This window comes from Blennius ocellaris, assembly GCF_963422515.1.
Source record: "Blennius ocellaris genome assembly, chromosome: 1".
Taxonomy (NCBI): domain Eukaryota; kingdom Metazoa; phylum Chordata; class Actinopteri; order Blenniiformes; family Blenniidae; genus Blennius; species Blennius ocellaris.
In genome coordinates this window covers 27510924-27526932 of record NC_137650.1, presented here as the reverse complement: position 1 = coordinate 27526932, position 16009 = coordinate 27510924, and the positions used below count along the sequence as shown (strand labels likewise).

At 41.7% G+C, this 16009-nt stretch overlaps 1 protein-coding gene across 1 annotated transcript in view; it reads right to left on the bottom strand.

Moving 5' to 3' along the window:
- rasa3 (RAS p21 protein activator 3) overlaps positions 1-16009 on the bottom strand; it is a 41728-nt gene that overhangs the window by 20468 nt on the left and 5251 nt on the right. The window contains exons 2-4 of the mRNA XM_080500263.1: positions 6057-6174; positions 4274-4377; positions 2345-2439 (exon numbers count right to left, since the gene is read on the bottom strand). Of these exons, the coding sequence (XP_080356389.1) occupies positions 2345-2439; positions 4274-4377; positions 6057-6174 (317 nt within the window). The remainder of the gene's footprint in view (positions 1-2344; positions 2440-4273; positions 4378-6056; positions 6175-16009) is intronic.

Below are 16009 nucleotides of genomic sequence, written 5' to 3'. Positions count from 1 at the left end.
AGAAATACAGACACAACATTGTGGATTTTAACTAGGGCACAGCAGCTGGAAGTGCTTTTTTTTCTGAGAAAGGCCTGATTTATGCACAGTAACATGATAAGTCCTTTTACAGCAGGAAAACACAAACAAGTGGCATTCCTCCGTCAACGGAGACACACTGTGAAAAAATAGCTGTGAGCAGGAACGTCACGCTGAAGTTATTTTTCCTCTGAAGTGATTGGATTAATGACATAATGACAGTGTCGTGCTGCAGCTGTCAAGAAAAGCTTCATTAATTAACAGCATCAGTATGCAAACTCACAGGCGTTGCTCTTTCTGAGCAATTCAAGCAGAGGAGACACACACACACACACACACACACACACACACACACACACACACACACACACACACACACACACGTGCGCACAGCCAACACAATGTGTCCTCTATTGAAAAGAGAAGAGTGACACTCTATCTTCCTACTTCATTTGATCCTTCTCCTTCGCCTTTTCTCTCTCTTCTCTCATTCTCACACACATCCTTCCTCTCCCCGGCTCCCCGGATGAATGTGTCTCTGTTTCACATTGCCGCTCCGGGGCTACACACACCCATCTGTCTGCAGATGTTACTGTTCACTGTGCCTCTCGCTCTGTGCGCGTCTGTGTGTGGGTGAGTGACACTGCTGAATTGTGAATAGTAGAAAATGTTGCACATGTATTGAAGAAGCGCGGCCAAATAAATCCACTTCATATTTGATCACCGGAAGATTTGGGAATTCCGCAATGAATTAGTGGATCAAAACTCCAACAACACATTTTTTTTTTTTTTTTCTTATGAATAACATTCATTTGTTTGTTTGTTTTGGTCTCCATTAGCGGCCGTACATGGCAGGTAAAACTAGTGTTTGTCAGAATAAAACATCACTAAAGCTTGACAAAGTTTTAAATGTTTCTCTCCACTTGCTTCACAAACAAAATGTGCTTGTCTGTGTCAGAGATCAGTGCGCCCTAGTTGGCAAGAAAATGAATTATCCAGCATTTCAGCAGTTTCCACAGTTTAAAATGATGTTTGAATTTACGCAAAGCGCCGTCCTAATAAATATCGACATGTGAATTTTTAAATCAACGTTTTACTGTTTCCAATTCTTTCTCAGAAAGATGGGAATAATTCAGCTTTATCTCCTTACATATTCATTCAAAAAAATAACTTTCTGAGATCTTACTGATAAGTTCGACAGCAAATCAAAACTACAGTTGAAACACGTTTTATTCACTCACACAGCCACCTGCCGTTTCATCATTGATCATTCATGAGAAACCTAAAATAGTGGTTGTGTGTTCACTGCTAGCCATAAACGGAGCTGCACCAGAGGTGAAACTACTGTGTTTTGTTTAGCAGTCAACACAGAGTCAGATGACTTTGACCCTGCAGGCCCAATGTGTCATGTGCACACACTGCGTGTTTGTTTGGGTTTATGCCCCGATTCATACCTTGACATGGAGATTCTTTATCAAACATATATCCCCATATCCTATATGCAGGATCAAAAATCCTCTGAATTTCAGCATCAACAATAAAACACATTTTCTGAATGAATTTGTGTTCAAAATTATGATTTGTTTAGTTTTTTTCTCAGCGTTAACTGGACACTCCAGGATCTCACAGCCTTTTTGGTGGTGTGAATTTGCAGCATGTTTTTATTTTCCTGTGGAGATTATGGTAAATTTGAAAAAAATTAAATAAAATAATAATAAAAAAAAAAAATTGATAATGACAATAATTGTTTTTCACATTCTTGATCTGGTAAAGTAAGAGGACATTTGAGTGCACCTATATTTCATTACCCACCAAGTGTTTGTTTATTGTTTTACTTTTAATTCCCAGGGACATGCTGTGTATGATGCTATATATGGTTACTTATTAAAAACACTCATTGCTTAACACCCACTACAACAGCGCTAATCCCATTAGTACAACAGGATCTCATTGCACTCATCACCACGCAGCTCTGTCTCACTGTGATTATGACAATTTTGAAGAAAGCACAACATTTTTAAGGGAATAAAAAAAATAATTCTGGGGTGTTTTGTTGAGGAAATTGGAAGAGCGTGTCGACCTGTAACTTCATTATGTGCCAAATTAAAAGCTTTTCTACCACTGAGATAACTCCTGATAATTCACAGTTAAGATGTGCTTGAAATGTTAATGCTGGCCTTCGGCACACGTGCCGTTATATAGCAGGAAGTATTCAGCCCAGAACAAAGCCAAGCCGGTTGATATTAAACACAAAGAGGAGGGGGGGGGGGGGAGGATGACAGCTTTGTGTTTAAGAAGTGTTATTGTGTGTTCTCTCTGTACTGACCTGCACCTCTGAGTCAGCACTGACAGGTTGCAGTTGGAACCAGGTGTCTTTCCCGTGATACTTCTGCAGGTCTTCTTTCTTTACAGCAACTTTGCCTACGCACACATTCACGCAGGAGACAAATGAGCTCAAAACACAATGCACTTCATCCCACCCCACCCCCAAAAAAACCCCTGCATGTTCAGATGTGATCTGCAGCCAGCGCTCGACAAACAGCCTAACACGCGCTCACAAGCCTGCTCACGTACAGCAAATCCACACGCCAATCTCTTTTAAATGGCGGGAGGCCCGCGATGCACAGTGTGCATGACAGTGACCTGGAAATGACCCCCGTTTAATTTCTTCTTCGGATCTAATCAGTTAATCTGTGCCTTGCCACACCCACCGGCGGTCTCACACACACACACACAAACAGCTGCTGTTGTAAAAACCCAGGATTTTTCAGTTTGTGGTTGGCGATCAAAAAGACATCGAAAACCACCGACTTTCGCATTCACACACCCTTCGCAGAAACATCCGCTTATGCAAACAAACACACACCTTTCCACCATTTATATTTAGTCATAACACAGCAGCCATTATACAGTTTGTTAAACAGGAAGTGAATATTCAGTCTTTACCTGTTGATAAAAATTGTACAAATATGACAAAATCTAAATAATATTCAGTGTGATTCCAGAAAACATTAATTCATTTCAATATGTACAATGAGGCAGAAAGAAACTTGACTATGACTTTCTTTAGAGCAAAAATAAAACCTTGCGGTGAGATCTGCAGCACCTGCCTTCGGTTCTGTGCCAGCCTGCTGACTCAGCATTTTGCAGAACGTGTTCTCCGGAGACCCACAAAGAAAGAAATATCTAATTTGCAATTCTTGCATTTTCTTTGGCCAAAGTGACTTATAATTAATGGCTTTGAAACAACATATGAGAGAACAGGGAGCTCGTAAGTGGGGCATTATTTATTTATTATTTTTAAGAAATTAAAAGTCATTCTCAGTCAGAGACACATGAGTAAATGCCAGAAGGGTTTTGTGATTTCTTGATAAGTAGTCAGAAAAGATGGTGACTTCGCTGTCCAGACAAGATCCCAAGTGGGCCCCGGGTGTGGGTGGGGGTTGGGCGGTACCTCGCTTAATCATCCAGAATCCACACGGCTGCTGGCCGGGTATTTTATTTTTAGTCGAATTCTACTACGGACCATCACTGACTCAGCATGTTGCCGTGGAGACAGACACTGACAGCCAATCAGAGACCGTCGGGATGTAAACAAATAAAATCAGTTAATGGTGACAGTCAAGTAAAGCACAGCGTGAGTAACTACCCTCGCGGCCACTGTCATCCCCTGGCTTGATTGGTTTGAGGGGAGGTAGTCAGATGTGACCAACACATACCTGTGACCCCAACTCAAACAAATACTCAGCAAGTAACGATGTGAGGAGATGCGGCGTTTCTGTGGTTAAAAACTCTATAAATTGCACACAAGATATTATGCATGTCAACACTTTTTCAACTCGTATTCAAATTTCAATTATTATTTAGTTATCCTACTTCTGAATTTGTCACACCATTGATGTCCATTGATGCGGAAGTGCTTGGAGTCTATGCAGCGATGTAAAACAATGAACAAAATTGACTTGTGTTACCTTACTTTAGACTAGGGGTTTTATATGTTTTATATGATTTTAAAATCCCTCATCAGTATGAAAAGAAATAACAAGCTGAGGAATCTTCAAACATGCCATGCAACATTCCCCCCCCCCAGAAAAAAAAAAAAAAAGTCATGATGTTTTCATTACAATGCTGACATAAATGTAAAAAGTCACCAGAAGGGATTCCTCAGTCAAGTTTGCTGAGGCTCCTAATGATTCACTTTCTAAGCCAGTTTGTGGCTGGTGATGAAACGATGGGCTTTCTGGAGTTGACTCACCGATACTGGAGTCCCTCCTGAAGACGTCCCTGTCAAAGATGTAAAAGGAGAGGTGTCTGAAGCTCCGTGGGATCTCGCAGTAGAAGTCCTCTCCATAGAACGGACTGCAGGAGAGAGGAGACGGGAGTGAAACTCAGATCCATCAATCAGGATTATTTACTATTGAAGGGTACCCCGTGATACATTGTAGGGGAATAAAGGAGGGAGTTCACGTATGTAAGATACTATTTATATATTTTCTGAGGATGTAAATCAAAGTTATGAACACAGAACACCATTTTCTGAGAAATCTTCTCAATACAATGCAATATTTTTCCATACAAATCTGCCCTGGAGGTTTCCACTGTGTGTTCTGAAACGCTCCGTCAACTAATTTGCTTCAACACACATTAAAAGGACAAGCTAATAAGATCAGTGAGCTATGGCCAAATCCGCCAATAAGTCTTATTCTACTTGCTATAAGGACGAGTGAAAACAATCTGTACAGAGTGACTGTAAATGAAAAGGAGCTGTTTGGTTTAATGTAAGCTTGTGATGTCACACGGATAGAAATATACCATCGGTCCACTCTTAGCCCGGCTCGCTGTCACATAAATACAGAGTCAACAAGTTACAAGATAGAGGGAAACCTATAATTAGCTTACATATATGTGACTCAGAAGAGACGCAACTAATCAGACTTGAAGAGGCAAAACAGTTGGAACAGATCCAACTAACCGATCGACCATATTCAGATGTTTTGTAGGAGAAAACCATAGAAAATATTTTCTTTATATATTGCTACTTCAATAAATAGATGACAAGTGAGTGCATTAATTGAAATACCCTTTTCTTTTTTGGAATAAAGTAGCCTGGTTTCCTAAACCGTGTTGATCATGACCCTACAGATTGCCAGCCTGCAACAAGAAGCCTGTTTGAGACTGCTGGCCATTTTCAACATCATCTTCTGCCTTCTGCTTCACCTAAATGACGAGCAACCAAATCACAGGAATGCGAATCTTGTGAGCTCAGGGCTGCTTCTAATAATTACCAGCTCCTTCAGTTACTCAGCAGATTTAAAGACAGAGTGCAGAGCAGACGATGGACGGATGAATAGACGCCATCGCTGAAATTCTCTCGAACTTAGGGAATAGATTTCAATATGTATTGTGCCATTTAATCTTAAACTGTTAGTGACAATCTGCACAGTCTGCTTGGGACTTTTCCTCCTGGTCTGACTTGATAGTTGAGTTGTTAATTCTAAATTATTTTCCGTGCACATTCAGGTTTGCGTGACTAACCAACTCATTCTGCAGTCATTAGATGCATTTTCTGCCTGATCTTCTCCATTTTAAAGCACTCTATTGACTTAATCTATTGTCTTAGCTCCTGCATTTTCAACCACGTGTGATGGATCATGTGTGACGGATCACATGTGGAGACACGCAGAAATCAAAACCATCAGGTCTTGAAGCAAGCAAAGGGCTCATGACCTGTTTGCTTTTTGATTTACCCTTTTAGTTTTGAACGCTCTTTACTAAAAACCCAGTCACAGTTTCCTTAAAACTACTTTAGATGGCAAAAAAAAAACGACCCGGTGTCACCTGACTTGGGTGAGGGTTTACAATTTTGATGAGTACTATCAAATGTTATTCGTCAAAATGTGTCTGACCTACGAAAGTGTTTTTTTTTTTTTTTGCCTTTTCTTTTATTCAATTGCAACACACGTGCAAGTTGTTTTACACAGAGAAAAAGAGAGAAATACAAAAAATAAGCGAGAGAATCACAGAGAAACTGAACATACCAAAGTGACTTCTCCACTATCTTGGTCCTGAAAACCTCCTCTTGGTCCAAGTTGACAGTGCAGTAGCAGTCCCTCATCCTGTTTGGCCCCGGGTACGGAGGGATGTTTTTTGCTTCTCCTGCACAATGGGGGGGAAAAAAAATAGAGGAGGAAGGAGGGAGAGGTGAGCAAGTTATTATTTAGGAGTGCTGTTGCAGCAAAAACAAGCTATAAGTTATTACTTATTTAAGAACACCGAAAGCACACAAAGCATTATGTAAGTTCACACCTGTTTTAGCTTTAAGTATATCGGGGGGGGGGGGGGTACTTCACCGTCAGGGTGTATCACTCTTTAACACGCGCTTTCATTGTCATTACATCACCAAATCCAACAGCACCTATAATGAGCTTAGGTCTGCCAGGGTGACTACTTCAGGACACACAGATACACACACACACACGAATATCAGGCTGTGGTCTCGGATGGAGACGCGCAAACAACGTGGCGAGACGGGAAATCAGCTCTTGTGCACTGGGTCTGTGTTGTCAGATCCGTGAATGGGAGAATCTGTGTGGGGCATTTAGCCGACTCTGCTGTAGCTCAATCTGTTCATCGGACATGTGTGACAGATAGCACTCCCTTTCACAAGAATGTAGTCCAACCACCCACCGAGATACACACACACACGCACGCACGCACACACGCACACACACAAACCACAAAGGTGGTGCTCGAGTCCCACAGGACCAATATGTTCGCCTCTATGAAGTCGTGAATCCACACTAGTCGATTCTCCGTTGCTTCGTCTGTTTCTCTTCTCCCCCAGGGACCCACCGGACTCTGTAGTCTATAGTTACACACGTGTTCAGCAACATTGTGAGTGTTTGCTCCAGTAATGCTCCATTATCTGCTTGGGGAACCCGAAGCTGCTGAGCATTGCTCGCACTGTTATTTCTGGCTTTGAATGAGTGACTTCTTTGCAGGGAAAGAGTGCGTGGTTGGGTGGATGCTGCTGTTTGCAAAGTGTCACTTTCTCTCGAACACAATAGTTCCCCACATGCTCATCTTTCACCATGAAAATCTCAACATTATATGAAAGTACAGCTTAACCGTCTTTCATGTCCGTGCATTCATTTCAGACACAATTTTTAGTTTTTAAAACCTGCTACAAAAAAAACCAACAAAAAAAAAACATGCTGATTGTTTGACAACAATAATAAAAATAAAACCAAAACCTAGCTTCCAAAGTGAAAAAAAAAAAGTATGGCTACAAAGCAGGCAGCAACACAATTCTTTGCCATTATACTGACTGCTGTGACCCTACAGTCAACCCTGAGGGGGGCCGGGGAGAAAGTTGACATAATAAGAAGATGAATAAGAAGATGTGAAACAAAAGCAAAACAAATATCAGTCAGATTACAGTAGTATCTTTCCCTATAGTAACAGTCCATCTCTACACAGGGAGAACATGCAAACCTGGTGCAGAACGCTCAAGAGAAACAACTTATCCGATTGTTTTTTGTAATCATATTTCCTTGCATTCTCAACGACAGCCAGAATATATTTTGTTTATTTCTCAACAGCTCTAAGATCAGAAAGTGCAAAACATACCAGATCATCCATTCCTGACACGCAATATTCAATTAACACAATTAAACTGTATCTTATCGCAGAACTCGTGTTATTGCAAATACCCGGAAGTAACGTTGGTGCTGCAGTAACAAAAGTCCATCACATGCCATCACTGAAGAAGGAGTGAGTAATGACATTACTCACAATGCACAGCAGGCAATTAAACTGTTTGGATAGAACTTGTGGTTTATTTACGCACTGGTTTGGCTCTTGTTGTTGCTGGCTGAAAAGCATTGAGAAAAAGAAGCAAGAAAATTACAGGATTTCCACTTCGAAAGGGGAGAACCCCACAAACGTCACACCGCACCACAAAGAGATACGTGCAAACATTCCCACGAGTCTTAAAAGGTTAATATTAGGGGGTTTAATAGGTTGTAACGCACACAGCTCTGATTGCATCAAAGTCGTGAGCCATGAATTAAATTCTTGAGCAGATCAAGAAAAAAATGAAAACAAATCCGGTCTGGACTGTGCATAGAACACAAAAAATGAGCCGTGATCTCCTTTAACAATGGTTCCAAAACATGTTTTTCTTTTCTTCAAGCCTTCCAAGCCTTGCCCCTTGTTGTGAACCCCCAGTTCTAATCTCCGATTTGCCAAAACATTACAGTGAAGCCGAACACAACCACTCTCCCAAAGACACGAAAAACTGTAGCGTTCAACTTAGAAAAGGAATCGGCAGTTTTTCAGATCGGCTCGAGATCACAAGAAAAGTCTTCTCTGGAGTGCTCCCAGTGGGGCTTGTACCGCAACGCAATGTCATAACTGCAAGACTGCAGCCTGATTCATGGAATGTGTGAATCATTACGTTACAATTATAACAATTCACAACAGCAAAAACATTCATTCACAAATTAAGCCGACACCTGAGCGGCACTCGCTCCACCGCGTTGACTCGCTGCAGACTGAGGATACGTCTGTGTTTTCAAGTGAGATGACGTAATCCTCTCTTATCGCCGCCTTTATCCCTTCACTTCCCACTGTTATTAGATCTCCCCCAGGTCTCCTCTTCTCCTCGGCCTCGCTCTCATTTATTCCCTCGTATTTATTTTATCTCCGTCCTCTAATCCCCCTCATTCACCCCGCTCGACCGAATTCCCTACAATCTCCGTTTTCCTCCCGCACTCATTCATGACCCTTGAGGTCCCTTGATTGGATTGCACCATCCGGGCCATCCTAGTAACCAAAACATCATGGGATTACCACAGCTTTCTGAGCTCTGTGTGTGTTTAAAGACTCAACTTACAATGTGAAAACAAAAATCACAGCTACTGGAGAGCAGAAAACGTCGACAAAAAAGGAATTGGCCCCACGGTTAGTCCCACCTTCATATTTTTAAGGCATTGCAGTACATCACATATACATTCCTAAGGCCGTTCAGGAGGTTTAAAGCATGTTTTACTCAAGATAGTGTTTGTTTTAAATTACTGCAATCCTTTCGACAAACCTTCATGGACTGATGAGTGTATTTTAACAGCAGCCAGAGCTTTCGGTCAACTTGGTGACTCAAAACCTTTTTTTTCAAGATTTATCACAGTCAAGTGTGAAGTCACCTCAGTCTTGTTTTTTTCTCTCACTTGATGTGTTGTTTTATGACTTAACTGTACTAAACAAAAACAAACCCTATAAATATTTAAAAGAAGTGGTATTTACTCACCACTCAGCACATGTATCACAAAAGAAATGTGGATTGAAAACAACTCAACATGCTCAAGTTTGAACTTTCTTTATTTAAAACAGAAAAAAAAAAAAAAGTCCTTTAAATCTGGAGGGAAGTCTGCTTGTTAGCCTGGCCTCCACGCAGCTGCAGGGATCACACATCTGCCAACTGTGTAAAGTGACACCTCAATGCGCCCGTAGCGAACGTTAGTACGCTCAAAACGACCAGAGAGTTGTGTTACTTTTCACTCCCCCGCCTCCACTTTCTGAAAAAAAAAAGCCAGTAGGTTCAAAAATCATCTGAAGAAGTAAACAAAGAGTGGATGAAATTAAGTCTTAGTAGTATGTTTAGTCAACACCGCGTTGGAGCAGCTGCATGCTTCACCTGGAAAGTCACAGATTTTGTATTACTCTGCGTGAAATACTGCATGTGGAACAAGCTTTCAGGACAACAGCTTATTCAATTTAAAAAAAATGTCTGCATTTTCTGCCTTCGACAGTTTTAATGATGTACTATTGCGCGTTTGTAGTAACGGCCTTCATTACGACACAATGGATGAGCAAAAATATGAGGAAATCTTATGAATGTTTGCACATTTTCTGAAAAGTTTTCGTTTACTAAACTACACTGAAGTTGAAAACTGAGCTGTGGTTACCGCTCTCACCTCACAGTGAGAAAAGCCTTGGTTCAAGTATTTGCTTGGTGGCTTCTCTGTGTGGAAGTGGTAAAGAAGATTGATGGATGGATGAACCGAAACTTGTAGTCTGTCAAACCTCTCACTCCGAAAAAAGTCACTGGAAAACGATGTCTCGCAATGCAAAACACATGCAAGTCATTACCACATTTCCAAATACAGTAGGACGTTTCCTGTTTTCCTGTTCAGGGCAAAAAAGGAAGTGATGGAGTGTCTCGCATTTCTGTTTGAGCTGATAAGCAGCAGTCAGTAAAAATCAGCCAATTGTGGGTGCAGGTTTTCGGCTCAGTGCGTGTGTTCGACGTGAAGCAAGTGAGTCCGTTACAAAAGGAAACGCCGAGCCTCTCAGGAACCTGCAATTCAACACGTGAGATTAAAGACTTCAAAACAAATCCACTGTGTAATCGTCTGTCTCGGCCTGCCTATCAACCGCCTTCTTTTATCCTTTCTCTCTCTCTCTCTCTTGGACTAAAGCCTACTTATTGGCTTTTGATGCGTGTTGAACTCATCCTGCTTCGCTGCTTTCATTTTTCTGTTTGCATGATAAACTTTAACCTAATTTCCCTTTCCTGTATTTCTGGTCGGATCCCCTTTTTCAACCCTCTTTCTTTCACCTTCATCAGAGCTGTGTGTTTTCTTTCCTTAACACTCAATATAAGCCCCTCCCCCCCCCCCAAAAAAGAAAAAATAAACACGCAGAAAACAACAACAGCCACAGCTTTTTTCTTTTCATCAAGCAACGTCACCCCTGGAGAATATCTTGCCCCAGTATCCGAACATAACAAGAAAATACACACACTCGGCACGCGTCTGTGCGCATGCAAAACATTGTGGTGGTGGGGGGGAGGTTGAGCAAAATAGCATGAAATAAGAGGACGGGAAGATAGAAGACCCCAAAGACAGCTGGAAGAGCACATTCATGTAAATTGACACCTCAACACAAAAAAAAGAAAACATCATCATTGCAGAAGAAAGTGAAGAAAAAGAAGCCGGAGCGGAAGAAATGAGGAAACGCAAGTGATTGAAGCAACATAATGCAAAGTGAACGTGCAGCTTTGTTCCTCCACCCACTCCACTGACTGGTTTGAGTGGGCCACGGTCGCGTGTACAGTTACAGACGCGCCGCTGGACTCGTTATTCTGATCCTCTCTGACATGAACACATTCGGGATACACAAGGCGTGAATGCTTTCAGCGGCTGTGTGCTGAAACTAGCAGGCCTGGGAAACAGAAACACAAGCTTTAAGAAAAGACAAGAGGCAGGGGGGGGGGGGGGTGTTACTGAGAAAAATACAAGCAGTGTACTCAATCAAGGGTGAGAGAGAGAGAGAGAGAGAGAGAGAGAGAGAGAGAGAGAGAGAGAGAGAGAGAGAGAGAAGTCAGCCAGATAGAAAACTGGAGAGTGGTTAGCTTTGGAGAAAAGCTACAACAGGAAATGAGATGAGGAGAAAGGAATTTCAACTGGATCCAAGACGAGGTTTAAAAGCAGCGAACAACCCAGTTACCCCAGAGAGTGAGTGAGTGCAGAGGATGGGGAGAGAGAGAGAAAGAGAGAGAGACTGTGAGAATGGAAAGAGGGAGTGAAACTCATTTATATGATGCCACTGTACATTCTCGGGTCTTTTGATGTTTTCAGGAAGAAAAACAAGAACTGAAACAAAACTATAAAGCATGTCACTTCTGAAAAGGCCCGAAACACACACACACACACACACACACACACACACACACACACACACACACACACACACACACACACACACACACACACACACACACACACAAACACACACACACACACACACAATCTAAAATTTCTGCTGCCCCCCCCCCCCCCCCCCCCCCCCCGACTTATTTTCTCTATAAAATGCCAAACATTGTTCAGATCTCTGCAGTCTTCCTCATTCAAGAATGACCCAGACTATGTGCAGACCACCACGGCTCTCAAACTCCAAATCAGACTCATGGACTGAGAAATTCTATCATAATGGCCGCAGCCTCATTTACAGATCACGTGACATCCAGCTGCCCCCCCCCCCCCCCGCCAAAAAAAATCCCCATTCACATGAGAAAAAGAAAAACAAGCATCTGTAATTCAAAAAGTCTGGAAACTTTCCACAGTACACGTGCGCAGGGAGCAAGTTTCATTAAAATAAACGGCAGTCCATCTTTTCTTTTTGATTCTCTAAACACCTCAGTTCACCACCGAGCTGTTAATCCCAGCTGCTGATGCACAAACTTTCCCCCAAAATGTTTTCCAAAAAGGAAATGGAAAATTCAGGACGACACTTTATAATATCAGATCCAAAGTTATGATCAAGTTCATCTTTTTATGTAGACTTCTTGAGACTTTTACGACAACCAAAGAGATCCCTGTGATAGTTTGTTCAATAATGAGAAACTTGCGTACAAAAAAGAAAAACATGACATTGCTGATGAATGCGGTGAAAAGAAAAAGCCAAACTATCAGCACCTGTTGGCCACATTTACCACTTTTAACTCGATCTACCTCACGGTGAAACCGACAATCAATAAAAAAAAAAAAATCCTGTTTGCATTGAAGCGTCGAGTTTCATGTTGAAACTTCTACCCCACATTTTTTTTTTCCCTTTGCGGCAAAACATCGGCCACAAAAAAGGTTCTAAATGAGGACAACTAAACATGAGCACAACTGCAGCATGGTTTGCTTCGCCACATTTCAGAGATTCTCTGAAGCAGCTGTGTTTTTTGCCCCCAAAGAATGCCATTTCGGAAATGTTTGGGAAAGGAGCCACGTTTTCAAGAAAATATCATCAGATGCTAAATAAACCCCACAAAGTCTGACGCCACGATACGACAAGTAGAAACAATACATGTAAACACTGAGTCTGTTTACTTTAGATGTAATTTAAGTTTAAGAAGAACTGATTTCACTGACACTGAGCCACACTTTCAAATGAAACACGTTTCAGTGTATGGAAGTCTACGCTACGAGGTGAGATGATGCTAATAACTTAATTATTACACACAAAAAAAAAAACGAATCATGAATGAGGTGAAATGTGAAATATCTAACTAAAGTGAGAACAGATCATTCTGGACATGCATATGCATGATTGTGAAGCAGCTTTCAGAAACAGATGCCAGATAAGAACTTTCAATATGAAAACCATAATCTGGGTGCGATAACACTCCTAATCCACTCGTGCTCTTCAGTTTATAACAGGGCCAGGAGCAGTTTTAACTAGTTTATGTTCTATTCTGTGCTCAGTTTACAATTTCAACTGCAAACTGATTTTAACTAATCCATTTCAGTCTCATACCGCAAATCCATACTGATATATTTCAGAGTCACATGGTGGTATAGTGGTTCGCTCTTTCACGTCACAGCAAGGATATTCTGGGTTTGGTTCCTTTCTGTGTTAAGTTTGCATGTTTTTGTTTTCTTCGAAAATGCAAAAAAAAAAAAAAAAAAATCTGTGTGAGGAAATAAATGGATGGATTGCATTTGTTTCAACTCTTATTAATCCTCAGCTGAACTATACTGGTTACACTGAGGAGCAACTAAAAATAACACAAAACCATGAACTAGTACAAATATTGTATTTTTTGTTCAGCAGCTCAAGCAAATCATAATCCTCAACCTAAAAAGTAACTACTTTTATTAGTATTTTTATGAGGACACCAAACACCAATATACTTTGGAGTTTTATTTGTATCTTGTTTCTATAAATTCCATGACACTAACATACAGGACAATCTTTGGCATCTAATAAGTGTTTCTGCAGTTCTATTTTGGCGGGTTCACCACTACAAGTCCTGGCAACTTGCACTTTCATAGTTTTTACTACTTTGCCCTCCATGATGCAACCAGGACTTAAAGCAGGTTCAAATTAAAATCAGTGAGAAAATCACGTTTCAGGTTTTGGGTTTGTTTTGTTTTTTTAGATTAAAAAAACAAAAAACTGATGTCGTGTCTCAGCAAAGGCGTATTTCTTTTATTCAAGGTTCAGTTTAGTAGCTGGTCACAGCAGCATCAGCACCTACTGCTGACTGTTCCAACCAAACACCTTTACATGCCATGCTGCTCCATCACTGACTGTCCTCCGTGACAAATAGACCCCTCGTGAAAACCAGCTGAGCTTTACGTTCCGGAAGTTTCCACGTAACGACAACAGCGTTCGGAGCAGCATGACAGGGAACAACGTGGAAATGAAAAGTAGTTCATGTTCAAAGACCTGCTGGGCTGCACAGTGCTGTCGCTGTGACAAACCAGCGTTCAGTTACTGATCAAACTCGCTCTTTGTGCGGTACACCTCGGAGCTAATGTTCACACGGACTTGTTAGTCTCAATGGAAAACTTGGGTAAAGTAAGGAACACAAAAACAGGCACACAAACACACACGTCTGTGAGCCATAGTTACACAGTGTCGGAAAAGGCTGCTCGAAATTGGCTCACGGCAGCTTCGCAAAACTGGCGTGTTCATTCAGGATGTGGTGAGAGTGTTTGGCAGCAGTGTGGTCTGATAGTGGAGTGCAGTCCGGAGAAGAAAAGCTGAATGGCGATCTGCTTTCACGGTTTAATATGACCTCCACATCCTGGTCAGGACAACAGTTTGACCTCAACATTTTCTCCAGGCTTTTTTTTTTTGGTCCATTCACATAATCCACCGAACGCTCTAACGCTGAAGTTTCTGACTTTTAAGAGAATGTGAAACGAAGTGTGTTCAGAGTTCACCGCCACTCGTTTTCCGCCGCAGATCCAAACAGGCCTGACAAAATGGAGACGAGATATGTAATGTTTTGTATGCACAGGAAAGGGAGAGCGTGACGGCTGTGGGTCTCCGCGTGTGGCAAGTTGACACTGTTGGTTGGTGTTGCTGGAGGAGGAAAACACTATTCTGAAGCTTGACTTAATCTGCGTGTGTTTGCGCGTGTTTCCTTAAATGCTGATTGCACAATAAGCCCTGGGGACTTGGGTAGTCAATAACAGGTGATACCATGTTTTAGCGTCAGGCTATGGTAACATTAAGGTTAGAAGAAGTGAAATAGTAGTTTGCGCTGAGCTTCGTCTGCAGGAAATGAATATAAGTGAATTTACTTTCTCCCAAAGGCATGCACATGTGTGTGTGTTCCCCTTGCGAACCCAAGACTAAAACGTATTTCTACAGCCACTTAACTTTAACAGCATTAACACGTGCCTGTTTTTATTTCAATACTTTTGTAGGGACCTGATTCCACACTTAACTCATAAGCACACATGTCATTGTAAGGACACGATGCAAAAATAAAAATGGAGGTCCTCATTAGAGAAATCTGTAAATCTCGGGTTAAAACATGTTTTACAGTCAAGCTATGATCAGGATTGTTTAGATGAAGGTTAGATTAAGGTTTATACAGCAACTAGCTGCAGTATAGTAGGTTACTATTTTGTCACAATTAACCATAAAAAACAGCATGCATGTGAAGATTAGTTTATCCATTTACTATGCAAATGCTGAGCAACATAAGAACCGTATGGTACTTCTAACACGTCTTGTAACTGGAGCTCCTCTTTCCACGGTACAGTCTGCTGAATGTTTTCATGCTTATGTCATTGTTAACAGTTAGAGGTCGTCGCAGTCGACTTCTCCCATGGGGCATCTGAAGGACACGGGGAAGGAGCGGCAGTCCGGGTGAGTCCTTCAAACCTTTATTTACCCCTGCCGACCCTGCATGCTGGGCCGGGGGTGGGGGGGTGATAGCTCTCCTACTTTTTCCTGGTACTGAGCGCAGGAAGAGCGGTTGTTGCCAATCGGGGTTGTTCCACCATCCTAAAGCTGCCTGGACCGAAACGCAGTCTTCGTCAAACAGTCAACACGCGTGTTTATAGCAAACTGCTTCCAGGAAAGCTTGCCTTCGAGGGCAAAATGGAAAACCCCAGCAATATTTACAAATGTATTTGAATGTGATGTAACACCGGCTTCTAATGAGAGGTATTTCTTTTTATCTTTGTCCACACACACTAAA